The following is a 26,713-nucleotide window of genomic DNA, read 5'->3' on the forward strand; positions in this document are numbered from 1 at the left end:
AAACATACTTTATTGTACAATTAATTTATTGGCAAAAAAAACAAAATCAGACCACCAAAATAACTTAAAAAAAAAAAACTAAAGAAAATGGAGCAATAGTTATTTTTGCTTTCTCTCAGCAAGCACCAAAAATTGTTAACAAGAGGAACGAAAAAGTGGTCAAAGATTCCATTTGAATACTAAACAAATATTTAAATAGTCTTATTTCCAGTCTCTTTTTAGGAGAAGAAATGATTAAAACAAAACTATTTGTTCAGTTGCCATCAGTTTGTACAGTGATTCAGTATGTTTACAACTATATTCATTTACATGAAACACTTCTGAAAAAGGATGGTATAATATACTCCACGGCCTCCCCCCGCGCAAACTGAATGACGTCTGCAGTGTCTTTTTGCATCACCATAACATCTTTAATACAAAACAAAACATGTTTTATCTAATAATTCCTGTAGCTTCAAGTTTTATTTCCAAAAAATAAAATTAAATAATATATCTATATATAAAAGACAGTTTTTCCTTGTTTTTTTTTTCTTATAAAATAAGTCTCAAGATATATTGCCACCTGGTTCTGATGCATCCCCTCCCCATACCCACCAAGCCCAACCTTTTGAGAAAAATAGTGAGCATGTGAATATTGTGTTTTCAGTCCTCTCCGTAAAAAGCTAAATGACCAAATTTAAACTCTTAGATCACACCTCTAATCAAGCCGTTTCGGCTCTAACATCGTGCAGGTTCACCTCTAAGTTTTGAGATTGTTCATGTGTGTGACTTGTTGCAATAACCCCTCCCTCCCTAAAACCTTGTCAAAAATACACAGAAAAGGCGCATTGGTGCTCGTGACCTACTACACCCTACACTGTACCTTTTAGAAAAGACTCTCAATACTGTACAGTAGCTCAGGAGTACTTTTGTAGTTTTTTTTCTTTTCTTTTTCTTTTACAGATACAGCAAATATCCAATCAAACAAGAGGGGGAAACAAGCAGCAGAAAATAATTTATCTGCTCATAAGGTTTTAAAGTATATACAGGTTGTTTTTTTTCTTCCCATGTTTCACTTTCATTACAAAAACAGTATCTAAGTCCACCATTTCTTACTTTGTACAGTACTAACATTGAAATAAATCTGGTTGAGGGGCAGTCATGAGGAACAAAAGCGGAAGAGAAAAGTACTCAAAGGGAACCGTTCGGGGGGTTTGAGGAGACAGGCAGGATTTTCTTAAACCTCTGCAGCCCAAAAACAAACAACTTTATCGACCTCTTCTCCACGTCACAGTTCATAAACAAGGTTGTAATATATGTACACGCGCAACCTTTTAATCTCGGCCAGCTTCAAACAGGGGCACAATACGCCTCTAACAGCTAGCCGATTGGACGCCAACAGCTCGTCCGGGGGGAGGGAAATTGGGATAAGGAAGGTGAGCACATTCATAGGACATGGAGGGTGGAGAGGTGGCCCATGAGTGCAAGGATTTGTTCTGCGGATCTGGCCATTTAATTGTTGCAGTCGCTGTAAAATGTACATTGCTGTGAAAACTGTCCAGAAAAAAATTCCGGTATCAGAAGATATGTTGATGCTTGTATGATGATGATCCATTAAGGAGAGGAAAAAAACAATAAATTCAGAAATAAAATATACTTACTCTCTGCAATATAGATACAATTATGACATGATGGTATTTGAGGAGGAAAACAAAACAATAAAAAAGTACATTGTGTCAACTTTAATTTTTAGCCACATTTAAAATCTTAAAAATATTCATAAAAAGGCAAAATTCTCAGTCCCCAAAAATATTGTGTCATAGACCAAGGAAGATATATCTTCAACCTGAAACACTGCCCTTCCACCTTTTTGTACACAATTGGCAAAAATATATAGATATATATTAACAGCAATAACTTACCATTGTTTTAATTTATTCATTTGACTTCTAAGATTTATGTTGCATCTCCCATAGGAAGGAAGCTTCAGTTCTTATTTATACATCACAAAAATATTTAAATAAAAAATAAAAACTTCTAAAACCCCAAAGCAGTAGTCCCGCCTCGCTCTCCTTTCATGGCAGTTTGTCATTTGGGGCAACTGATCAGAGCATCAGGACAGAGAGACAGTATGGAGTCAAGGCTACATATGGTCTAAACTGTTGTGGTTAATGTTCGTTCCAAGCTCCTGGTTGTTGTTGTTGTTATTGTTATTGTTGCTGCTGTTATTATTCCCACCCAACATGTCCGACTGTCCCCCCTGCCCACCATGCATCCCTGTCATCCCACTCAGCTGGGACATGATGGAGTTCTGGTCTGAGCTGAACTGACCAGGATCTACAGAACTACCCGGCTGCTGCTGAGATAACCCTTGCTGTTGGGGTTGTGGGGGCTGGGGTGGGGCCATACTTGGGTGATGTTGACTTAGATGGCCCGGGTGGGGTGAGCCAGTCTGGGTCTGCGGGGAGATCCGGTGAGGTGAGGGCTGTGGTTGGGAGGAGGGTTGCATGCGCGGGGACGGGCTGGAGTGCGGAGGTTGCGACTGCGGCCGCGGGGAAGGTTGAGGCGACCTGACCTGACTGCTAAGCGACCCTGCTGGACCAAGTCCTCCTTGTCCTTGTAGGTGGGGGTGGGGGGACTGCACCATCTGCTGTTGGGGACTCATGGGACTGCTGTGCTGGGCTGGAGAGCCCCCACCAAGATGCTGCTGCTGCAGGAGCCTCTGGTGGATGTTCTGGTGAAGCATGCCTTGGGACGTCTGTGGCAGTGGGGGCCCTCCACCACCACCACCTTGCTGTTGCTGCCCCTGCCCTGGTCCGCCTTGTCCTGGCTGGAGCGGAGGCCCTACTGGTCCTCCCGTGCTTCCACCTGGCCCTCCGTCTTGTCCTTGAAGCCCACCCATTGAATTTTGCTGCTGCTGCTGTTGCTGTTGTTGCTGCATCTGCATCTGATGCTGGAGCCTTTGATGGAGCGCTGCAGCTACTTGTGACATGGAGTTGGAGTAGCCTTGCTGCTGGACTAGCTGACCTGGCCCACCCTGTGGTGCTCCCTGCTGCTGCTGCTGGGGACCCCCTACACCTCCACCCCCAGGTTGGGGTTGTGAAGAGGGAGGTATCCCTGGCTGTCCTTGGCCAGGCTGCATAAAACCTTGCTGGCCTTGCTGCTGCTGCTGGAGTCCTTGAGGTTGCTGGAACTGCCCGTGGTTTCCCATCTGTTGTTGTTGTTGTTGTCGTTGCTGTTGCTGCTGCTGCAGGTGTCTTCTCATCAACAGCTCTCTGAACTGCGGAGTCATATTGGTAATGTTGCCTTGTTGTCCTGCTTGCATTGCTCCCTGTTGTTGTTGCTGTTGCTGTTGCTGCTGCTGCAATGCAGCCATTTGCTGTTGCTGTAGATTGCCAGGCAACATTGGCCGCTGTTGCTGCTGTTGTTGTTGTTGTTGTTGTTGTTGCTGCTGCTGCTGCTGCTGCTGCTGTTGTTGTTGTTGCTGTTGTAACTGCTGAAGCTGAGCAATAGTGGGCATATTCCCTCCCCCTGCTCCACCTTGAGCCATGTTCATCCCTGGCTGGCTCACATTAACCTGCTGTTGTCCATCCATGTTAGCAAGTTGGTTAGCCCCAGGCCCTCCTACACCAGGCATTACTCCAGCAGCCCCTTGGAACCTTACACCTCCAGGGCCCCCTTGTGGCAGCCCTCCTGCTCCTCCTGGGCCACCCTGACCACCTTGATATCTGGCGGCTCTCTGTCTGATAAAAGCAGCCATAAGGGTTGGGTTGGAACGAAGGATGTTGAGGACTTGCTGCTGTTGAAGGGGTGAGCTTGGAGAGCGCAGTGTCCTCAGGAGGTCTTGTAGTGCTGCCTGGGGAAGATTTCCTGATGCAGCTGCAGCTGCTATAGAATTAGGTGCCCCTGCTGCCCCTCCTGATACACCCATTACTTGCATCAGCCCGCGGTTTCCTGGTTGCGGTTGCTGCTGATTCATTTGCTGCTGCTGAACACCTACTGGCTGCGGTGCCATGTGACCCATCATGCCTGGCCTTTGCTGTGGGTTCATGGCTGGACCGCCAGCACCCCACTGCTGGTTTGCTTGCTGAAGTTGTCCACCACCTCCCTGCTGGACTTGCTGGAGCTGCTGCTGAACTTGAGGTGGCAACTGCGACTGAGGGCCACCTTGCTGCATCCCTGCCAGCATTCCCTGTTGCTGTGGGTCTAACATAGTCCTGCCAACAACTCCCTGAGCCTGGGTGGGCATGCCCTGGGCCCCAATGTGGGGCATGCCCATCTGGGCCTGGGTATTCTGGTGGTGGGGATGTGGGGGTATCATGCCCCCCTGTCCCAAGCCACGTATCTGGGCTTGAGCCTGGACCTGAGCCATCTGTCTCTGGGTCTCTGCTAGGCGTTGGATTTTTAGGGCTGTCTCTACAGCAGCCAGAGGGGGCCCTTGCTGCTGGCCTTGAACAGGCATGGGCCCCTGGCCCTGGTTGGGTTGTTGTTGCTGCTGTGGTGGGGTGGCTGGACCCATGCCAGGTTTACCCAGGGACTGATGGAGAGGGGAAGCCCCAGGCGGCCTGGGGTTGTACGGAGGCAAACTACCAGGGTGCTGCTGCTGCTGGACATTGGGAGGCTGCTGCTGGAGCTGAGGCACCATCTGCTGCTGAGGAGAGTTAATCATCCCCCCTCCACCTGCTCCACCCACTGACTGAAACTGGTGCAAATGGTGTTGTTGGGGCATGGTACCACCTTGCTGCTGAACTTGCTGTTGCTGACCCGGTGTTCCCATTCCTCCCATCCCAACTCCTTGCTGCTGAGGAAGGGCAGGCATGTTCACCTGGGTTGGTGTCTGTGGGGTAGGAGGCTGCGTGCCGATAGATGTAGGGGTACCAGGAGCAGTCCCTCCATTGTTGGGTCCTGGAGAAGGCAGGCCATTGCCCCCAGGAGCTCCTCCAGGAGCAGGCTGGCCCACTCTCTGCATGCTGGCCATCCTCCTTCGTAGCATCTGGGCTTGCTGGAGTCTGTGCTGCAGCTGCTGCTGGCGGAGCTTGTGCTTGATGTTCAGGCAGAACGGAACTGGGCACTTGTTCTCCTGACAGTGCTTAGCGTGGTAGCAACACAAGGCGATAAGCTGCTTGCAGATGGGGCAGCCACCGTTGGTTTTTCTCTTGCAGCTTTTTGTGTGCTGAACAACACGCTTCATCTTCTGGCAGGACGGCAGAGAGCAGTTTGCGTTTCGACACTGGCAGGCGTGGACGAGGGACTGGATGCAGCGCTGGATGCTGAGGCGGCGAGAGTCTCCAGGGCTCTGAGTGGTTGCAGCAGCCTGGTTGTTGCTCTCATCATCTAAACCGAGGCCTAACTTCTCCATCTTGTGCACATGAGTCTTAGTGCTGTAACATGTGATGCAGAGGTCGTAATCCTGTGAGGATGGTATAAATTATAGTTGTTTAGACATGATACGTAGCAGATTCCACATTAAGATAAGTCTAATAAAACATGCATTTTTGTCATTACTCATTACCACAAATCAAACCACCCGAACTACCTTCCCCCAACTCACCTCACAGACAGTACAGTGGTAACGAGTCTCCACGTGGTGCTTGCACTCATTACAAGTGTAGACGAAGCGGTCCTGGCTTTGGTTATGCAACTCCACCAACATGCACATGGAGCTCCACATGGACCTCCTCAGTGAGCTGAACTCCAGGTGTTTGTCACGGGCCAATGTCAGAAAAGCATCTCGGCCGTCCATGAGGTCACATGCCATCAGGGGATCCGGGTCTGAAATAGGGGGCAATGCATTTCCCATGGGTGCTGCGCTCAGCCGGATCACAAAGAACACCTAGACCAGGAAACAGAGGGGCGGACAGATGAGGGACATGTGAAATGTGCTCTTTTAATACCAATTCCACTGTGTGCCAGACTTCAGTAAAATCTACGCATTCTACTACTTCTGTAAATTGCTTAAGAGTGATAAGATTTACGCATTTAAATAAGTATGAGCGATTCATACAAATAAAATAAAAAGTCATACCTCTTTGTGTTTTTCCATAGTGGCATAGAGTTTCTGCGAAAGGTCATTGGAGACATTGGGCATCCCTGGCTTCTTCTTATTGGCTCGGCTCAGGCTGCTCTTGTTCTTACTAGTCTTCTTGTTATTCTTCTTCTTTGCATTTTTACTGTCACCTTTTGTTTCCTGCACAAGAAAGAAGGGGAATATCAGTATCACCTGAAAAAAAGCTCAGGCGATTTCATACTGCTGAAATCGTTCTTCATAATGCCAACCTTTTTTTCTCCACCCCTCTCCCACACAGCAAAATAAATACAGAATGTATGAACTCATTAATAGACCGCAGCATTCTTACATCAATACTCTCATTGGACGTGTTGTTCTCCTCCCTTTTCCTCTCCTCCTCCTCCTGGTCCAGCTCTTTGATGCTCTCCTCCAACACATTAGGCCAAAAGTCTCCCTCAAAGTAAGGTAACTCCTTGGCACTGGTCAAACGATCCTCTGTCGCCTGCTTGAAGACATCCTATTGGGGTAAATTGGAAAATTACAGTTAGTGTTTTACAAGGATGCTATCCAAATCAGTCATTCCCATCAGCGCTACTGTTACATGCATGTAAACTTATAAATAAAAATTAAAGCTGCGAGCAGGTGTGAGCGCATCCTCGTTGGATCCCGGCACGTTTGGGGTAGCCGGCGGGTCGCCGACTGGCCTCGGAAGGAAACCGACCAAACCCATGCATAGTGATTTAAATTGCATGTAAATGAGATGCAGTCTGGTAGATTTAGTTTGGCCAGAAAGTGGCGCTAGTCGGTTACTATGAATATATAAGTATCTTATATTTAAGCAATAAGGTACCATGTGATTTACTGTTCAGGCTGGTTGAAAGTAGGGTGGAGGATGACACACACACACACACACACACACACAGTTTCTCTATGTAAAGATTAGACCAGGTCATTTAAATTGCCTGTAAATGGGATGCAGTTTGGCTGAGTTGCTTTGGCCAGTGGGTGGCGCTATGACAATCTGAACATTTGTCATGTACATGTCCTCAGGCATGGACCAGTATCATGCATGAGGAGTATTGGGGTAATAGCATCATGTATGGAGGAGTTACAACAGCTTTCTCTCATAGCGGTTAGCTCAAAGTAGGCGTGTCTTTGGGTCCCCGTCACGTCAAGGCCGTTGAGTGAAAACGTTGCGAGCGCACAAGCCATACTCCTGAGGGTCTTGTTATCACTTTACAACAGAATTTAAGTCGATTGTATGAAATTTGTAGGAAGAGTAGTATTTGGCGTAAATGCAAATATATGCTAAAATTAGCGTAAATGGGCCGAAAATGCCAAATTGGCCGAAGTACTGTAGCGCCCCCTATTGTTCAAATCGGACACCTGATTTATTGCAAGTTAGGGGATGCGATGTGCATATATACCCCAAGTTTGGAGTTGTTTGTCCAAATAGTTTTAATGTTATGAGTGTTTAAAAACAAGACACGCCCCTAAGAGGTTGATTGGTCGATATCTCCTCAACGCAATGAGATATCAAAGAAATGTCAAGGCTTTTTTGTAGAGCAGGTGGAGATGGACATGTGTGAATTTTTTCAAGTCAAAACAGCATTCTGGGCGAGGGGCGTCGCCGGTCCAACTTGTAGGGGGCGCTAGAGAGTCATTTTTTGGTACTTTTTCCCCCAACTTTGATACAGTGCGTTTTTCACCAGGCTTAACAGGTGTTCCAAATTTGGTGAGTTTTTGAATATGACAAGTCCCCCAAAAAGCAGTCCAAGCCATAAAAATAATAATAAATCATGAATAATAATAAGAATCCCAGCAATTTCAATAGGGTCCTACTCGGACTGACTACGTCAGTCGCTCGGACCCTAATAAAATTCCTCCAGCACATACAGGAATTAAGATGAATACTGCCACTCTACCTTGAAATCGTGCACTATCCGCTCGGCCAAAGCTTTGTCGAGCATCTTCTTGTACCATTCTTGGAGGCGTTTGGGCTTTGGGATCTTCTGATCTGCAGGGTGACAGTGGAAGATGTAGTCGTCCCCTTCACTTGGTGGGCAGGCCCAGATGTGCCCATTGGTGTAGCTGAGGAGGACATACGAGAGGCGACGCACAGTAAGCTAAATTAATTTGCAGATTTAAGTGAGCTATCAATTAACAGTTGCATACTAATGACCAAAAATAAATCATCTGTGAGCAGCAGCACTCACCCCAACTTCCTGACATATTCCAAGTAGCCAATGAGTACTTCATGGTAGACTGCTGTTCTTAGACCGCGAGGCCGGAAGAAGTGAACACTGTCCAGGTAGGAGATGTAAACTCGCCTGAGTGGGTGAAAGAGGAAACATGCTGTAATATATAACTGATCTTTCCCAAAATCCTTCCATATACAAGAAGAAAAAAAAGACGGCACTTATACCTCTGGTTGGGCTGAGGGCAGTCGGATCCGTACTCTTGAACATGCATACCAAAGAAGCAGACGTCTGCTCCATCAATGTCCTCAAATGCAAAAAGGGCTTTTGTCCTGTATGGAAAAGACTCGGACATCTCTCCACTGTCCACAAATCTGGAGACAAAAACATAAAACATCTAAACTTACTGATTTTAAAATAGCGCAACAGAGAATATATCTACAGTAATACAATTTAAGCCAGTAACTCTGTACCGCGTTCTCACTTTCAAGTGAAACAGATAATATTTGATTTGATTCTGAATACTAAACACATTTCTTTTCTTCCACATATTACATAGAATTCTGTAAAAAAAAACTAAAAAAAACAAGAACAATCATGTTTCATGATTAATGGCGACACAGGCTTAACCTTTTGCAAATTCTGTTCATGTATTTGACACACAAATGTGGTTGTAAGCAGCAAACTAGACTAGAATCTCAAACTCCATTGCATCTTGTTCTTGTACCTGGACTTCATGCCTGGTTTGACCTCCACCACTTTGTCAGAGACGTGGACGACCCGAATGAAGACTTCTCCAGCGCCTGCGTGGGTATGATGCTTCAGGAACTCATTCACCCTTATCTCTAAGTAACTGCCCAACTTCGTCTGGGGCAACCCTGAATTGTGGAGAGCAAAACATTGTATTTATTATAGTTTAATCAGCTGTTGAAAACAGCAAGGAGAGAAATACGCTGTGAGAAACCTGATATGGTATTCTGTTTATTCCAGATATGTATATAGGTTTACTCGTTAAATTGAGTCGGTAATGGGGACATGGGATAAATGTGTGTCCCATATGATTAGGTCAAATAAGGGATTAACACATGTTCAGTACATCAGTATTCTGTATGTAAGAGATGATCCTCAGATCTGGATGAAATGGAATAGAATCACAAGATGCATTGCCTCTTACTTTTTGCAGAATACTTGTTCTCTTTCCTGGTCTTGTTTGTCTTCTTTAAGCAGCCATCACATACAAAACTATAGTGGGAAAAAAGGTTACATACAAAATATAATTAGCCAAATGAATCATAAGCTGATGTATCTGCGTATGTACACAGAGAATGATGTACATCATGGGGACTTGTATCTATTCAAGATACTCATGGTTGCAGGTAAAAAGGCCATTACAAGAAAATGGGGGACGGAAGATCTACCCACTCAGACCCATTGGGTGGACACAGTGGGGGAAATAAACGTTATGGAAAGACCGACACACAGGCTACGGCTGACAGGATCACGGATGGACAGTAAATGGAGGAAGTGGACTCTATGGCAGTTGACACAGACTTGATATGACAGCAGGTTTTTCATTTTTTGTTTTTATTCTGGTTGTCGATGTTGTTGATGACTTGTATTGGTGTACTTATTGTTGAATAAAAAGAAAATGGTAAAAAAAAAAATATAGAATTAGCAAATGACATCAGGACTTTCACATGAACCTTGAGAAAGAATTAAAAGTTGCTGCTCACCCCGATGGCCAGATTGTTTCATGATGCAAGACACAAATCTGATGCATCCTGCGCCCACAGTCCATACATTCAACAAGCCTGAAAGAAGAGACATATATGAAGATACAAATTACATTCTTAAGTCCTTGACAATCATTTCATCTAATCTTTTTTCCCAAACGCTAATATTTGATAAATGGCAGAGTTAACTTACAATTCAGGGTCCAGTGAGTCATTCTTCTTCTTCTCAAACTGTTCCTTGTTTATTGATCTGAAATTAATTAAGAGGGAGTATGAAAATATGTAGAAGAGCAAATTGTCAATATGCACTGGGGCTGAACTGAAATAGTTTAAAGCTTCTTTCATAACATTGACACTCAAATTATAAAATCAACATATGAATTCTGCACAGCTTCTTTTTTTCAAATTCTATTAATTCTGTTTAAATCTAGTAATTCTGCCTAGTTGCAGATAAAGACTAGTCTACAGAGTCAATATAGAATTCTTTTTAGAGCGCGAAAACTTTTGCTGTGAAGCCACTCTTCTAGTGCTTCTAGTGAACTTCTCAGAAAGGGCACTGGCGTCGTCACTGGTGACTGTCGCACTGCCAAAATAAATAACATTATATGGTCACTCAGCCTTACTATTACAATACTTCTAGCATTAGATTCATGTGTGATGCAAACGTTTCCTGTATTAAACAGGGCAGTGTAGCGGCGATAAACTACACAGAAAATTACATCTATATTTATATTTTTTGGGGTGGGCTGATTACATCATAAAATATGAATATGATTTTCATTCAAAAACCTTAATAGAGGCTTCCCTAAAATACAGCAGAGTCGGTAGAAAATATAAAACAAACGAGACTATTACTATCAGGAATGTGGCTGAAAGATGATGACTTTTCAAACAGAAACAATCATTTTTAACTGCATGGTTATCGGACTTATTGAATAGACTAAAACTCACGTCTGCGTCTGGGTGGGGTCGTCGCCCAAGGAAACCGTCTCTCCCTGGATCTCGTTGAAACACTTCTCGCAAAAGTGGTACCTGTTAGCAACAAGCCCAAATGTTGGTGAACTACACCATTCCCCGCAGCACAGTCAATCACAGACAGCGCACGGGAGGGCAGTCACCCATTGGTACAGGACATGGGCAAGGCAGGGTGCCACAAGCAGTACAGGCAGCAAGTGGGAGCGCAGGACAGCAGGAAGTCGTCATCGCAACAGCCAGTCATGATTTTGAGTGGTGTGGTGTGTGTGGGTGTGTGTGTGTGTGTGTGTGGGTGTGTGGGGAGGGGAGGGGGGTTTGGAAGCGCATGGTTGTTAAAGACAAAAGCAAGCCAATGTTGATATCACAGCCATTGGAAGGGAGGACACAGGTCAAATGTAGCAAGGACAAGACGAACATCCAAGACAACACACAGCAGAGAGCCGAGGTAACGCACAGATGAGCGATTTAGACATTAGAGGATAAGCAACAACAACCACCATCACCGCTAACAGAGCAGGATTAACAGGATGTGATGTGGCAACAGGACATAATACAGACACTGAACAAATAAGCACATACAACTGTTCATTCATACAAGCAGTTCATTTTAAAGTTGGTCCTTTCACATTCCAATAAGGTTTTTATGGGTGTCCGAAATTCGACAGGAAGAATTAAAAAAAAAAAAAATCTCAAAGGAATGGACCACCATGTTGGAAAAAAAATAACAAAAAGTAGTATTTTTTGCATTATTGCTGCTTCTTCCTCAAAGAAAATGGCCATAAATGTTATGCAAAAGCACAAATGGCACTAGTAAAAACTAGATATTTTCTTGAGAAAAACATTTTCAAGCATTCTGCACTGAGGTGTTATTTATAGATCAGTTTAATAACACCGATAACCACTTAAAGAATGCGAGAAGATAGGACCGACTGTTAAAATGCCAGTGCTTTAGGCACCACATGAAGGTATAAAACCGGGAAACATGAAGTGAAGAGAAGCATTTGAGGAAACAAAGTTAATCAGAGGAACACTAATCTGCCTCAGGAGATTTCAGTTCAATATACGCTTTTGTTATTGGTAGTCTCATTCCCCAAGTCAACTCTATTATAATCCATTCCTCTTTTACTGAGCCATTCATCCATCAAGTCATCCCTCCACCCTTTATACATGGGCATTTTACTCCCTCCATACCTGTTCTGGTAGCTGAAGTAAGCAGCATCTCTGGGAATAGTGCACAGCTGCTTTCCGTAGCAGCACAGTGTCTGAGGAGAGAACTCCAGCTGAGGGACAGAAACAAAAGTAAACAGGTTCAAGAACATAGTAGTCACTGGACCACCACCTCAGCTGATCAAGGGTAGTTTACATTAACTGGTACGGCATATGATACAATTAAATTGAACTTAACGTCAAACAAGACTTGAAGTGAGCAACCCTTCATCCAGCCTCTCATAATAAGGGCCAATCACTTTTGTTATTTGCCTGCAAAATCCAAAAATAGCAGAATCCAAGGAGGGCTGAAATGTGATATGGCGTTGTTATGCCCAAGCCAAATTTCGCTATGAACCCACTTCACTGCTTCCTTCTTCAGATATGAATGATGGGAGTCTGAAACATATTCACAACATTTATACAAGCTACCTTATCCAGACTTAAAGTTGTACTTTCTATAGCTCATAGGAAGATACTGTTGCTGAGCGTAGTTAGATACCTAGATATGCTGCTATAGGCCTAGACTGCTGGGGGACATCTTAGGATACACTGAGCTCCTCTTCTCTTCCTCCTCTTCTTTCTCTAATTCTAGATAAATGATTGTCTCTTCAATGCACATTACTAACTCTACTTTCTTTTTCCATGGATCGTGGCTGCCTGGAACTGGTCCTGCCAGCTGCCATGGCCCTGCTGATGGCCCTGCTGATGGCCCTGCTGATGGCCCCCCCTCCCCTCCCTCCTCTCTACCTTCTGCTTCATGGATCGTGGTTATCTGGATCATGGACCATGCCTACTACCCATTATATGAATAATTTCTGTCATATTCATTGAATGTGCTGTAACTCCGTTACGTTATTCATTCTGGCCACATGACATCTATTGCTTCTGTCCATCCGGGGAGAGGGATCCTCTTCTGTTGCTCTCCCTCAGGTTTCTTCCCCTTTTTTTCCCCTGTGAAAGGGTTTTTAATATCTTTATTGGGGGAGTTTTTCTTGATTCGATGTGAGGTCCCGGGACAGGGATGTTATGTGTACAGATTGTAAAGCCCTCAGAGGCATATAATGGCATATATCAAAGGCAAATCAGCCGATGTTTTTAAATCAAAAAGTAATCTTTCAACCAGCCAACTTCTTACCCTTGAGCATCTTAAAATCAAGACTTTCTCCTGTATTTTTTACAATAACATCGTACCTCATCAACATCTAGTCATTAATCCAGCACTCAGTCTCACCTTCCTCCCACAACAGTAGCCAAGGCTCTGCATGACAGGATCAATCTCCTGCTCAAAAACCTCGGCCAGCTTGGAGCAGTACTTGTAGACCCTGGATGTTTTGCGGTTGTACAGCCAGGCGTTGTTGAACATCACCCAGATGTCGTCCACATATTGCCAGGGTTCCTGGTACTGACCTACAACCAAAACACAAAGCATGGGATGATGGAATGAAAACATATATTTTTTTTAAAACTTTCCAAACTACACATAGTTGGCTCATTGGATCATCTCTTAGAAACAGGCAAGAAAGCTGCATATTGTGTGAAATGAAATAGAGACAGAATACTGTCCTTTGTAACACAGCATGACAAATGGTGTAATGCAAGGGAGGGGGGACAACATTTTTGTCTTTATATTTCTTACTTGAACATAAAAAACAATTATAACTTCTCCAAAGCCATCCATAATTTTATTAATCTTTAATTGTGGTCCATTACATTTCCCAGATATGCCAAAGCATGTCTTGTCTGTACCAACCTGTGTCCAGCTTTCGTTTGATAGTCGACAAGTCCATGGGGTTCTTCACAATATCAAAGTAGTCCTGAAAGAACACATTTTAAATTGTGCAGTTATAACTTTTCGCACAGTTTTATGTGTCATGTACACAAGTAAAGCCAGACGTATGGAAACTACATCCTGGTAAATACAGCACAAGCAACAGCAGTCAAGAGATTAAGAGATGTTGGATTTGCGCATAAATTCTCACAAAGTTAGGGAACTACCAAAGACTGTAAAGACTAAGCCGGTGAGGAGAAGAACACAGTGACATGGTGAACACTGACAGGCACAGGAACAAATACATCTCAACATCAGTGGGATACATACGGGTATGCACAGCAGTTGTGGGTCTACAGGCATTCTGAAGGGCAGAGACTCTGGATCTTGTCTGTAGAGAGATTCAAGTGTGGGCATCAAGGCCTGACGAAGCTCCTCTGGCTTGAAGACTGAGATGAAACAGAGATCAGAGAGGTGAATGGGATAAAAGAGTAATCAAAACAACTTTCATTTTACACTGCTTTATATACAAGTAGATGTTAAAAAGGAAGCCTAAGCATATAAGATCAGAAATAAAGTAAGAACATAAGTCATCCTCACTCTTCTTTTTCACTGGGGCCTGTGTTGAAGACGAGTCCGACGTCTCCTCTTCCTCCTTCACCTCCTTCTTTACCTCCGGTTTCCTGTCTTCCATCTTGACGCTTGCCGTTGGCATTGTTGTTGATGCATCCATAGGAACACCTTTACCTCCCTCTCCAGAACACTCCTCCTTTTTCACCTCTAATTTCACAGACTTTTCCTCCATTTTCATGTTACTAAGCTTTCCTCCTTTGGAGCAGCTGCCGGTGTCGCTCTCGTCCTCATCATCCTGCTGCTTGACCTCCATCTTGGTGTCGAGGTTGGTAGTAGAAGCGTTCGACTGTGGCTGCTGGGAGGAAGTGTCCAGGCTGCTAACAGAGGCTGGAGTATGGGCCTGACTGTCTGCTGGAAATGAACCCTTTTGGGACAACTAGAGAGAGAGAGAGCGCGAGAGCGAGAGAGAGAGAGAGAGAAGCCGCAGATTAAAATATACTGTAAGGACATTGATTGCTGCTACATGATCAATGGAATCTGTGGAATATGGTGAACTGGTCTTAAAATTCAAGTTCAAGTATCTAAAAGGCTAAATCTCACTGACCGGAGTGCGTGGCAGCTGAGCACCATGCGGCGTTGAACTGGAACCCAACCCAGGGTGAGATGGAGTGGTCGAACCAGAGGACCCCATGTGCTGCTGCTGGAGAGGCTTGTTGGAGCCGGGGCCCTGGCCAAGCTGGTTCTGCTGGGGGGCTGAAGGTGGACCCAGCTGTGATGCATTAGGGGTGTGTGGCTGTGGGGTCTGGGACCCAGCTAGTCTGGGGGGTGTTTGGTGAGGAGTAGGAGATCGACTGTGAGCAGGGGAGGGTGAGCCACGCATGGCTGCCAAGTGGGGGATGGAGTTGGGTTGATGGCTTGTGTTAGGTGGAGTCATTGAGGGAGCAGAGGCTCCAACAGAGTTGGGACCTCCGCCACCCACGCTCTGAGGACCCATGGGTCCCACTGAGGAGACACCACTGAGTCCACCGGCAGAACCTGGCTGTGCTAGAGGACTAGCCACTGGAAGAGAGGGAGGAGTGCCCATCTGCGTCTTAGGGATAGAAGAGAGAGAAGAGGGTGATGGAAGGGGTCGCAGATGAGACTGGTGCACAGAAAGTAGGTCAATGAAAAAAGGTATCACGCATGTTTGACATGAGAAGGTACTGTTAACCCTGTTTTGTTTATTTTAGCATCTACAATCCTCAAGTGTTAGGAAGTACACTATCAAATACTCTACTGTATATAAAAGATACAAATCTACTGATTGTAACTTCATCTGTATCCTTCGAATATTTCTTCTTCTTTACGGCAGTATTGCATTATAATCTCTGTGTGAAAGGGGCTTTTGACTAACAAGAAAATAACTTTAGGCCACCTTACCTGTGCCATGCCTGTCTGTGCTCCAGGTTGGGCCATCCCAGGCTGAGGTGTCCCAACTCCTGGCCCCGATCCAGGAAACTGTCCTTGAGACAGATACTGGTTCTGCAGCTGGTTGACATTTGGCTGCCCCATCCTGGGTCCGACCATTGCCATCTAGAGGTATCAAAGGCCACGGTTTAAAAAAATGCCTATGCAACTTTTTCTGCCAGACCAATTGACAGGTAAAAACAGCATTTTTGTAAGCTTGTTTTTAACAATTTGTTTTTCCGTCTATTTAGAGTGGCAATGCTTAAGATTTCAGTCCTGGTGGATATCAAATTTCTATTTGAGTGTAAAGAATGGAATTGTGCTGAAGGGTTTCGTAGTCTGGAGTATTTTTGTTTACACATGAGCTTTAATTGTGTTTGCGGGCACGTTAAAAGCAAAACTGTGATAATTTGGGTGTGTTCAGTACTGACCTGGTTCGCAGATGCTCCAATGGGGAGAGGAGGCGTGGACCTCTGGCCCATAGACTGCATCCCCATCTGATTGAACTGAGTCATACCTGACAGAACACAGAGACTGTTAATGGTACACATAACATTTCATTTCAACATTGCAACCACAATACATATTGTATTTTATTATTAAATTGTTGAGCATGCATGAGCAGAAGTGCTGTGTCTATGTTTTTGTGTAAGTGAAAGCAGTGCCCTGACCACAATGCAGTGACAACTCCAGGACAAAGAATAGCCCAAGTTTACCATTTCTGTGAAAATCTTGCATTCCTGTTTCAGTCTCTTTAACTTAAACCAAAATGTTCTCTGGTACAACAAATACAAGTTTCCTGGTTCCCAGTGATTCTTTACCTGGGCCTTGCATCCTGTTGACCATCTGATTTGGTCCAGCTGCTCGCACCATTGATGGGTCAGGGAGGGGACCGTCTGTAAAAAAAAAAAAAAAGTCATGAGCGAGGGAAAGGTGGAAATGTGCAAACTCTGAAATGTTTAATAATTTTGTTGGTTTTGTTCAGAAAAGGTCAGTGGCATTTTAACTCATTTGGCAACAAATGACTCGAGAGACACCTAAAAATGCATATGTAGGGCAGTATAAGTTAATAATGCGTCTAAAATCTCAACCCCAACTCAAGAAACAGACTGACACAAGCTACTCTTAAAAAGACTAAGCATGACAAACATAACTTATTAAACACTGGACCAGGTGTAATGCATGGCAAAAGTAACAGAGGACAAATCTGGTGGCGCCACCGTTGGTCCAATACACAACACACCCTATATCTTCAAAATTGACTTAATTGAGTCCTTACGTCTTACCAAATGCTCTAAAAAGACGACTTCGGGACATACAATATGATACAAATATTCCTGCAGTGGCCAACTGCAGTCCCTTGTCGTGGTTTGTCAAAACAATGCTGGATTGTTACATGTTGAACATTAGCTCCACATATGCTGCATGTCCACTCACTTGGAGGCAGTCCAGTGGGGGGCTGACCCATGCCGGCAGGACCGAGGCCCAAACCCTGCTTCTGGAGCCGGGTCCTTCTCTTCTCCTCCAACTCCTTCTGAATCTTATAGATCTTCTCCGCTAGCAGGTGATAGTACTCAGCCTGTCGAAAAGAGGGTAACAAAATAAGGAAAATGTGTCGAGGGGATAAACGTTTCCAACATTGAGGAGCTCTTTGAAAATCTACTGTTGAAATAACACTACTGAAATTGTTTTTGAGGATCTCCGACCGCAACAGTATGACAAACAGGAGATGCTTTTTCTGCTGCAGTAAACTTGAAGTAATTCATAAGTCAAGCTCATACGCGATGGGGGTTTCTTACCTAGGTCTAAAAACTGTGAATTTCTTTACTTTTGAGTGGCTGGCTTCAGCTGCAAAATGACAGGAAAACTTCCCAGCAGTCTCTCCCTTCTTTTCTGTAACACACTGAGCTAAAGAAGAGAGAGCAACTTACTCGACTGTTGGCCGACTCATACATGTCTCCCTCAACCTTTCTGGCATAGGCCACCAGGTTCTCCATTCGGCGGTCCTTTAGAGCAGCAGGATCTGGAGTCGGAAAGATGGCCTGAACACTGTGTGTGTGAGAAGGAGAGCAAAAATTGAGAAAACCAAGTAAAACATTTAACTGTTAACTCCGGTCTCAGTAAAAAGTATTGCTTAAACACAAGAAGACAATTTTAGTCTAATTTCCGTGTGGTTACCTGTGTTTGTAGCCGGGCTAGCAGCTCTACTACATGAGGCATTACCCGCCTGGTGAGTGTGCATGTAGCTTTGGGAAAGTTGCAGTTCATAGTTCTAGCCCTGGTGCACTGTTCGCCAGCAATACATATCCTTATTTCAGTTCAATTTCACTGTAAAATTGTAAAATGAACAACATTCCCAAGCCACAAGGAGCATCTAATACATCCTGCTGTCACTCGAAATAAATTGGATCTACTTTATAGAGGAATACACATGTCAAAGACCTGCAATAAATATCTTGTCATGCTCCAAATATAGTGCAGTATCTATGAGTTGCATTTACTGCTGCTGAAGAGGAATACAAATGTTTATGTACAACATTGCCTCTCTTCCAGCGTTTATGAATACTTGCTAATGTTACACAGTTATGTGTGAGAGGCACAAACTGGGACTACAGTCAGCCAGCTTAACTGAACTTTTTAAAGTCCAAGCATCTATTACTGTCTACACTCACACAACTTGCGTATTGTTGAAAAAAAAATGGACAGTACAAAGAAATAGGGTGGAGCTCCTCTTTAATACTTACAGTTTGTGTACCAAGTGGTTCCGTAGGTCCTGCGTGATGTCTTCATGCCAGCTTTTCCTCATGCCTGAGGAAGAGGGAGGGCCTGCTGTGGGCATGGACCCGACCCCACTGGCATCATTCAACAGGCTGGGAGAGAGAGAGAAAGGAATCATTTTAATGATTAACTTCTTGAAAAATAAAAAACACCTAGATACGTCTGCCCTAATTCAGCGGTCCCCAACCCCCGGGTCGCGGCCGGGCCGTGGGTCCCTTGGTCCCGGGCCGCTTTGAAAGAATTTATGGAAAAAAAGAAAAGAAAAAGTCGGGGGGAAAAAATATTTTGAAAAATGACCGGATACATCCGTCTGTGCGTAGCCTCAAACGTAACACATGTCAAGAGGTTACGTGATACGTTACCCCAAAAATGAAACTTAAAAGTATGTTTCAACTCGTTGGTCTGGATTAAAATCAAGGCAGAGTATCCTGAGATCGCCAAAAAAACTCTGAAACCCTGCTTCCATTTCAACATCCTGTCTTTGTGAAGCGGGTTTTAATTAAGTTACAGAGTGCACATAAAGGTTTAAGTTCCGGAGTAGAGTCAGTAGACTGGACATAAACAGCAGACGTCGGGGGTTGGTCTTTTTCTCCCGTCACCCCGAGATGGGACCGGCTCGTAGCAGAGCAACAAGCTCAGGACTCCCACTAATTCGGCCTAATGGTGAGTTGTATCTTTATGCACTTTATAATTGTCTTTATGCCGGTCGTATCATTTACGTCTTATTTATTACGTCATATTTTTCACCCACACCGTGAGCCGGTCCGTGAAAATATTGTCTGACACAAAACCGGTCCGTGGCACAAAAAAGGTTGGGGACCGCTGCCTTAATCAGTTGTAGCCATGATCGGTACTTCTAATTAAGGTATCCACTGGACAGGATGTCTGTGTTCCCCCTTACCCTTGGCTGTTCACATTGAGGTGCATCATGGTATCCTGCAGCAGGCTGGATTGCTGACTCTGAGGAGAAGCTCCCACACCTCCATTGACTCCCATAGGATTTGCACCTAACAGGAAAGGACGGGACTTCATAAGTTTGCAATACTTTTGTTTCCCTACTAATAATAAACATGGTTATATACTGCTATATATTGCTCTTGGATATGTACCCCATAATGTATTCAAGCTACATGACATTAAAAGCATATTCTTACAGTGCTGATCAGACTGCATCTATGGGGCTACGCTATGTTTTTACTTGGAGCCCTTTGAAAGATACTTTTGGCCGGCACTTTTAAGAGTTCCCTCTGGCTATACCTGACTACTATCAAGTCTGTTTGAAAATCCTTTTCTGGACTGGAAAAATGCTAAAGCATCAGTGCTATCAGAATCCGGGAAAAGTAAATCTTTCTGCAGAGTGAAGCAAGTGAACTGACCCATTGGGTTCAGAGGCCTCATGCCAGCCGGGCCTTGCAAACCTTGGTTGGACATATTGGGCTGGGCAGTCGGAGTCTGGATCTGGTTGCCCTGGTAGGTGAGGCCCAGGGCTGCGTAGGCTCTTTCTATGGAGCTGGGGTCAATCTGGCTCGGCGGGTTGAGGTTGGGAGTACTTGGTTGGCCCCCGGGTACTGCCCCAAGAGAGCTGCCCAGACCTGCAGCGGCTGCCCCGAGTAGAGCTGTGAGGACAGGAGAGGAGAGTGTTAATAATACATCTGATCTGCGCCACAGAATATGAAAAAAAACTAAGCATAAGACAACCCTGGGACTGAATATTTATGCACAAACTCAGCCAATAATCATATGATCATTTGGTTCACTATGGATTATGTTTAGCTCCAATCCAGGACAGAGTGAGGCTAGGCAATATCGTCATCACAATATTATTGGAATTGTCTTTCTATAGCGACATATTTGCAAAGTCACATGAATAAAATTGATGATGATATAGCAATAACACAACAAACAACAACAACAACAACAACATTTTAGGGTACAATGTAGTGTACGAAATTAATTTATAACATTATTTGGTCAGATACAGACACTCACACTGCGGGTTCCTCTTGTCTCCAGCATTCTTCAGTGGCAGGCAGACAGGACAATCATGCCGCGTGCAGTTCTTCCAATGGGAGATGATCTGCCTTGATGATGCACAGTGAGGAACTGAGGATGAAAAAGGGCAGAAAGACAGGCAGAGTTTAGAAAAACTGAGGTATATAAGGGAGGGGGAAGAGGCAGGACAATAAAAAAGAAAGAAAGTGAAGTCATGGAAAAAGAGATTAAATGAACCTAGGAGATGCCTGCCTGTAACCTTAAAACAGCTGCTGACACAGAAAACTGTTAGAAAGTTAACAGAATGCTGGTTATCTATTTAGTGCTACCCAAAACAAAACTATAAAACATACTCACAAGTATTGTCTGTGTAGCCAGAACCTTATATATGGATTATGCCTCCTGCCTCGTTTGCCTAAGAGCTTTACCTTTGCATTAGGTGACATATTCCTTCATTATGAGGAGCACAGCCAGTGCAGTTCATTTCTCTCAGCTCGTCAACCTCAGATATCAAATCAGTGTCAACACTGAACCTCATCTCTGAGCATGCAGTGGCATCTGCCCAAGACTAGAAAAAAACAATCAGTGCCGTTTCACAAAAAACTATGCTGGCCGTGTCAATCGTAAGGAGAGGAATATATGTCCGCCGATAAAAGATGGCTTCCTTAAGTGTGAATGTTTTTTTTTGTGGACACAGTCAATATATAACTGGATGAATAAAGGATTATCATAATCTCATTGGGTTTGTTGATTATAATGTAAAAGATACAATAACTATTATTATTAACTAATAACTATTATTCTTCATAACACAAATGTATCTGTTACAAGCGTGCTTGTCAAACACAGGGACATATAACTATCCACTAAGTGCAGGAGCATGCAACATCCCTTCAACTCACCCTGACAGGACTTGCCAGCCTGGCAGTGAGTCATGTGGTTGAGGACGTTCTTCATAGTGCGGCAGTGGGGCAGATTGCACTGCCGGACTTCACCATTGGCCTGCTCCCGCCGCTGGCATTTGTGTGCATGAAGCAGGAGTACCAGTTGCTGCTGGATTAGCTTGCGCTTCTCAGGGTCAGCGGTGGGTGGTGTTCCGGCAGCAGCAGACGCTGCCGAAACCTGGGCGCCGGGACCAAGCAGACCTGCCTGAGCGTTGGGCAGCATCCCTGGGGCTCCTCCCACAGGTCCGCCAGAGGGACCGCCCACACCCGTTTGTGATTGCTGGGAGCCCTGGTGAGTGAAGAAGGTAGGAATAAGAAGGGGTGACATGGATGAGACAAGGGCAGTAAATAGATAAGTCAAAGGGAGAGGGATGGTAGAAGGTACCATTGAGTAGGGAGGGGAGAGGAAGAACACTATAAGAACAGCAGCGACGGTGTTGAAATTTCAATAAGAAGTGAGGAGGTTAGGTGAAAAGAAACAAGGAACTCAGAGCAGCACATTGGTGTGGTGGGGAAAAAGTTAGGATGGAAGAGAAGAGAGACATGTGAATCATTTTTGAGCTGATAATTAAATCTGCCAACTGAAAGTAAAATAATTGTAGTAAAACTCATACTTGCATCTGACACATAAATGTTTTTTCAGAGTTTGCATTTGTTCCCTACCATGGCGGCCATTCCTTGCATGGGCTGGTTCTTCTTGTCCACATTGAATTGGGCCAGGCTGTTGCCCAGAGGACCTTTGTTCTGGAGCTGAGGGCCCAGCCCTGCGCCTCCCAGACCTTGGGTCCCCTGCCCTGTATATGCACCTCCAAAAGGGCCCCCTGGGTTCCCCATCATCCCCATCTAGGAATAAAAATGGAAGACAGGGAATTAGTGAGAACGATGAAGAGATATGAAGAGTAGAAGAGAGTGAAGAAGGATACATCAGGCATTAACTTTGCTACAACCACATTTTGCATATCTTATTAGTGACTACATTTTAACTGTACATGCAACAGTATTTTGCATTCTACCGGTTTGTAACATAATAATCTTCCAGTATTTCCCAAAGAGCTCAAATCTTGAGCAAGACCTGTGGACATTTCTTCACACCACAACACCTTCAAAGACAAAGTTTCCATCTCCCAAAAGAACATGCGTTTTTCACGAGAGCTTTCTACTCAAGTGCAATTAAGTTATGAAAATGTACTTCTAGATCTATAAACCAGGTTAACGCATTAAGTAATGTGTAATTAAATGCAAACCAAAACATAACATCCACATAAGTAACGGTAGTAGCGAGCAGTGTGTAAAAGCAATCTGACATGAATAGCTCCTCTTTTCTCCCTGCTCATTGAATGAGTTATTTGAACTTTAGTTTAAATCACTGATCTATTCCTCATCCGCACCCCAGTCTCTTTCCCCTTCTTCCCCCTTGAGAGGGTCCACAGCATTTTTCTTTTACTTTTCTATACCTAACCTGGAAACCATCTCACTGCTTTTGATCTCTACAGCTTACACCTGTGTCTCTACCACATTTATTCAGCAGCAGCCTTCCACTGCAAATGTTTTACTGTCAATCCTGTGGGACTGTCAATCAAGGGAGAGCAGTTTTCTTCCACTTCAACTCCAAGCATAAGCCTAAAATCAAAACCTTACTTTTCAGTTTAAAAGTAAGGTTTTGGGCAAGAATAAAAGGTTTTGAGAATAAACTAGAAGATGAGAGTTCTACAAATTACGAGTAAGGAGAACAACACCGTGTTCTTGAGTGTATACTTGAAATACAGGATTCTAAAATTTCACCCATTATGGCATTTAAAACCTTCTTATTTTCTATAAATTCCATAAAGCCTAATTGAAAGAGTCCCTACCTTGTTCATTGCTCCCGGTTGCTGGCCTCTCATCCCGGCCTGGCCCCCAGCTCCCTGCTGCTGTAGGGTCTCAGCCAACAGGTTGCTGTTGCCACCCATCCCCTGATTCCCGAAGCTCATCCTGGGGGAGCCATTCATCACCTGGTTTCCAATCATGCCTGGCTGCTGCTGTCCATTATTGCCTTTCTGCTGCGCTCCCATCATGGCCCTGTTCATGCCACCCATCATTCCAGCTGCAGCATTCTGTTGCTGCTGCATCATGTTGGCCTGCTGCTGAGGCGAGAGGTGCTGCTGCGGCCCTTGGCCCATCATCTGCAGAGGCCCCTGGCCAGGAGATGCCTTCATGTTCGCCAAGTGTTGCCCCATGGCGCTGGGGCCTCCAGTGCTGCCCATGGCTCCTTGGTGCCCTTGTTGGGTCGAGGTGGGTGCCCCTGAACGCAAAAGCTCTGACAGTTGTTTGTGCTTGGCTACCGCATCCTGACCTCCACCAAGTCCGAGTCCCATTCCTCCTGCCCCTCCACTGCCTCCTCCAGAACCCAGCCCAGTAGGTCCCCCTCCCAGAGTAGTGTGCAACTGGCTGAGGTCCCCACCATTAACCAGGCCTGATTCATTAGAGCTGATGAGCTCGTCTGGGAGATCATGCTCCAAGTCAAACAGTGAGCCGAAATCTAAAATGAGGAAGAGAAGCAAAGTTTAGTTGGGGAGAGTCAATGAGATGGGAGACAAAGCAGTGAAAGGTGAATGGAAGATTTAAAAAAAAGGGCCACAGCCATGTTAACCTGGTATAATCCTTAATTTTTCAGCATGACAGACTTGTTTTTTTTATTATAAAAGCATCTTCGAGGTGTTTTGACAATACCATCAAGCGTAACACAACTGAGCACTAAACTTCAATTGACATCCAGCAGAACTTGTGCATGTAAAGCTGCATACACAAACATTAATGCAAACACACATGTCCACATGGCCTGCAAGCACAGAGAATCACTTACAAGTCCCACAAAGTGATTCAACATGTTGCAAAGACAGGTTTGTACAGACATGGTGATGAATGGATGTAGAAGTAACAACACAAAATGGAGCCAGGTTGGTGGAGACGACACTCACTGTGTCAATCTGTATCCAGAGTTCAACAGCAAACAGCTCAGGCAATCAAACAAGATACATGTTGCCCCCTCCTCCCCCCCAACACCCCTTTTTTCTCTTTCTTAAAAAGACAAAGTCTAATTTAGTCTTAATTGTCACATTTGATGGTTGGTTGCCATGGTTTAATTTTAATGAATTATGACTAGGCTAACATATGATTGGTCTACAATAATAATAATAATAATAATCTGCAGCCTTAATGATTAATGAGCTAAATCTGAAAATTAACCAATCAGTTATCAACAGAAAACATTATTTACAAACTGCTTTTTGGAGGTACAAGCACTGAGTAATACTATGCAAGTAACAATGTCTCACATCAATCTTCTGAAATTGTCATATGCTTTTATTTCTCAACTTAACTATGAACACTGCATGGCAGTGTCACAAATAATATAAGATGACAATCAATTGAAGTGCAATAAATTGCCCCCCTTATAAACAGATCCCTTACTTGACAGCGCACACAGTATAGCATGCAAGGTAACATAAATGTTAGCTACGTCTGAATTATTTAACCGTAAATGTCCCTTTCCACAGATGCTGACTATCTGGAAAGACAACTTTAGTTTAGTGGACAGCCCAAGATGCAGCTGTTCATTTCCAAAATAAATTATCAAGTGATTAAATTGATTATTGTACGTTTGAAGCAGTATTTGCTTGCCAACTTGACTCGCTGGTTAATATCGCAGTGGCAGGACATGGCGCTGTCCATGCTCCACAGTTTGGCTCTCGGGCCACTATTCCAGCTGCTGTCACACGCCATCCACAAAAAACAAACCAACAATGGCAATCTGAGTTTAACAATCAGTCGGACATTTGGGCCTAAATGTGTCTCTCACACAAGGAAAGCCTCCCCACCATCGGCACCCTCTGCTTTGCAGAAAAGTATCAACGGTGGCTGACGTTAGTTGGGGAAAGGTCCGAGTTATGATGGGGCAACACAACAGATCGCTTTGGACGCGTGAAGCCTTGAAAACTAAAATAACAGAACGGGGGTAGCTGCAGCTGGCTGTCAATGTGACACAACTATAAGACACCAACAACTTTATCATAAGTTGGCTTGGCAGTGAGTTTATGATCCACCCGGCTACAGTAGCCATTAGACCCGCGACCGTCAGTTGAGGACCCGCATTCAGCTAGCTAGCCTAATGCTAACACAGCTACCTCCGGCTAAAATGGCTGTTAGCATGCAAGCTAGCTCCTCTTCACGTCCGACACACACTCACTACCAGTGAGCTAACGTTAGCGAGCTACGACAAAAACAGAAGAGTAATCCCGCGTCTTCCTGCTCCCTCAAGTTAACCCAAGCCACCAAAAAAACACTAACTTAACGAATAACGGCGTAACAAATGATATATTATCACAATACTCACCATTTCCATCGCTGGCGGAGGCGGAAAGTGCCGGAGACGAGAGTTTAGGCCTCTTGGCTGAAGGCGGGCCAGAGTCCAGAACGTTCTCGGCCATATTTTTTCGAAATAAAAATATATAAAGTATCCACAATTGCAGACGTTTTCACGCCCTTAGAAGCTCGTTCCTTTTCGTTTCCAATATTGCGACTTTTCCCCCTCCTTTTGGGGGACTAAGAGGGGGAAAGTCCCGTGTACAAATTACTCCTCTTTCCCTGGGTTCGCCTCTCGATTTCAGCCTCGGCGTATATCAACCCCCCTCCCTCGTCGGATTTTTTGTTCTTTATAAATTTCTGCCAGCGGAGTAGGAGGGGGTCGGTGAAAGTAAAGAGGGAGACACACGCAGCGGCTTCCCTCTTAACTTACACAGCCTCTTTGAATGTATATAAACTGCCCCCCATCTTCCATGGTTGCATCCGTCATTTCTACCTCCTTTCCAGCGGAGTCTGGATGGAGACAATGTCGGGCAGTAAAGGCTTGTTTGCCTGCGAAGTGATGGTTGTGCTGCTGGTGGCAGCGGGTAAGGATGAACAGATGCAAATAAAAAAATAAAGCTGATAAATGTGCAGTTGCAATGGTGGATAAAGTGTAATGCTTATTTGCTGGGATGTGGATGTAACAAAAAAATTTAATAAAAGTTTTTATTATGAAATTCGTCCATGCAACAACCTGAACTTGCATCTGCCTTTTTGGTAAGGTTTAG

The 26,713-nt window shown here is 44.5% G+C and overlaps 1 protein-coding gene across 1 annotated transcript; it reads right to left on the reverse strand.

Moving 5' to 3' along the window:
- ep300a (EP300 lysine acetyltransferase a) lies at positions 1 to 26,068 on the reverse strand (the record flags this gene model as incomplete). The annotated part of the gene is made up of 31 exons (XM_079237351.1): positions 1 to 5,389; positions 5,531 to 5,812; positions 6,005 to 6,166; positions 6,336 to 6,503; positions 7,912 to 8,077; positions 8,203 to 8,316; positions 8,412 to 8,558; positions 8,912 to 9,062; positions 9,359 to 9,426; positions 9,918 to 9,995; positions 10,111 to 10,167; positions 10,869 to 10,949; positions 12,084 to 12,172; positions 13,333 to 13,508; positions 13,852 to 13,915; positions 14,200 to 14,318; positions 14,470 to 14,878; positions 15,047 to 15,532; positions 15,862 to 16,014; positions 16,320 to 16,405; positions 16,710 to 16,784; positions 17,326 to 17,467; positions 17,820 to 17,937; positions 18,633 to 18,758; positions 19,568 to 19,673; positions 20,043 to 20,282; positions 20,650 to 20,769; positions 21,561 to 21,891; positions 22,266 to 22,445; positions 23,453 to 24,120; positions 25,975 to 26,068. 31 exons carry the CDS (start codon positions 26,066 to 26,068, stop codon positions 2,123 to 2,125), a joined length of 8,523 nt encoding a protein of 2,840 aa, XP_079093477.1. The 3' UTR covers positions 1 to 2,122.
- Positions 26,069 to 26,713: the final 645 nt, after the last annotated feature.

The sequence above is a fragment of the Taurulus bubalis genome (genome assembly GCF_910589615.1).
Source record: "Taurulus bubalis genome assembly, chromosome: 2".
NCBI lineage: Eukaryota > Metazoa > Chordata > Actinopteri > Perciformes > Cottidae > Taurulus > Taurulus bubalis.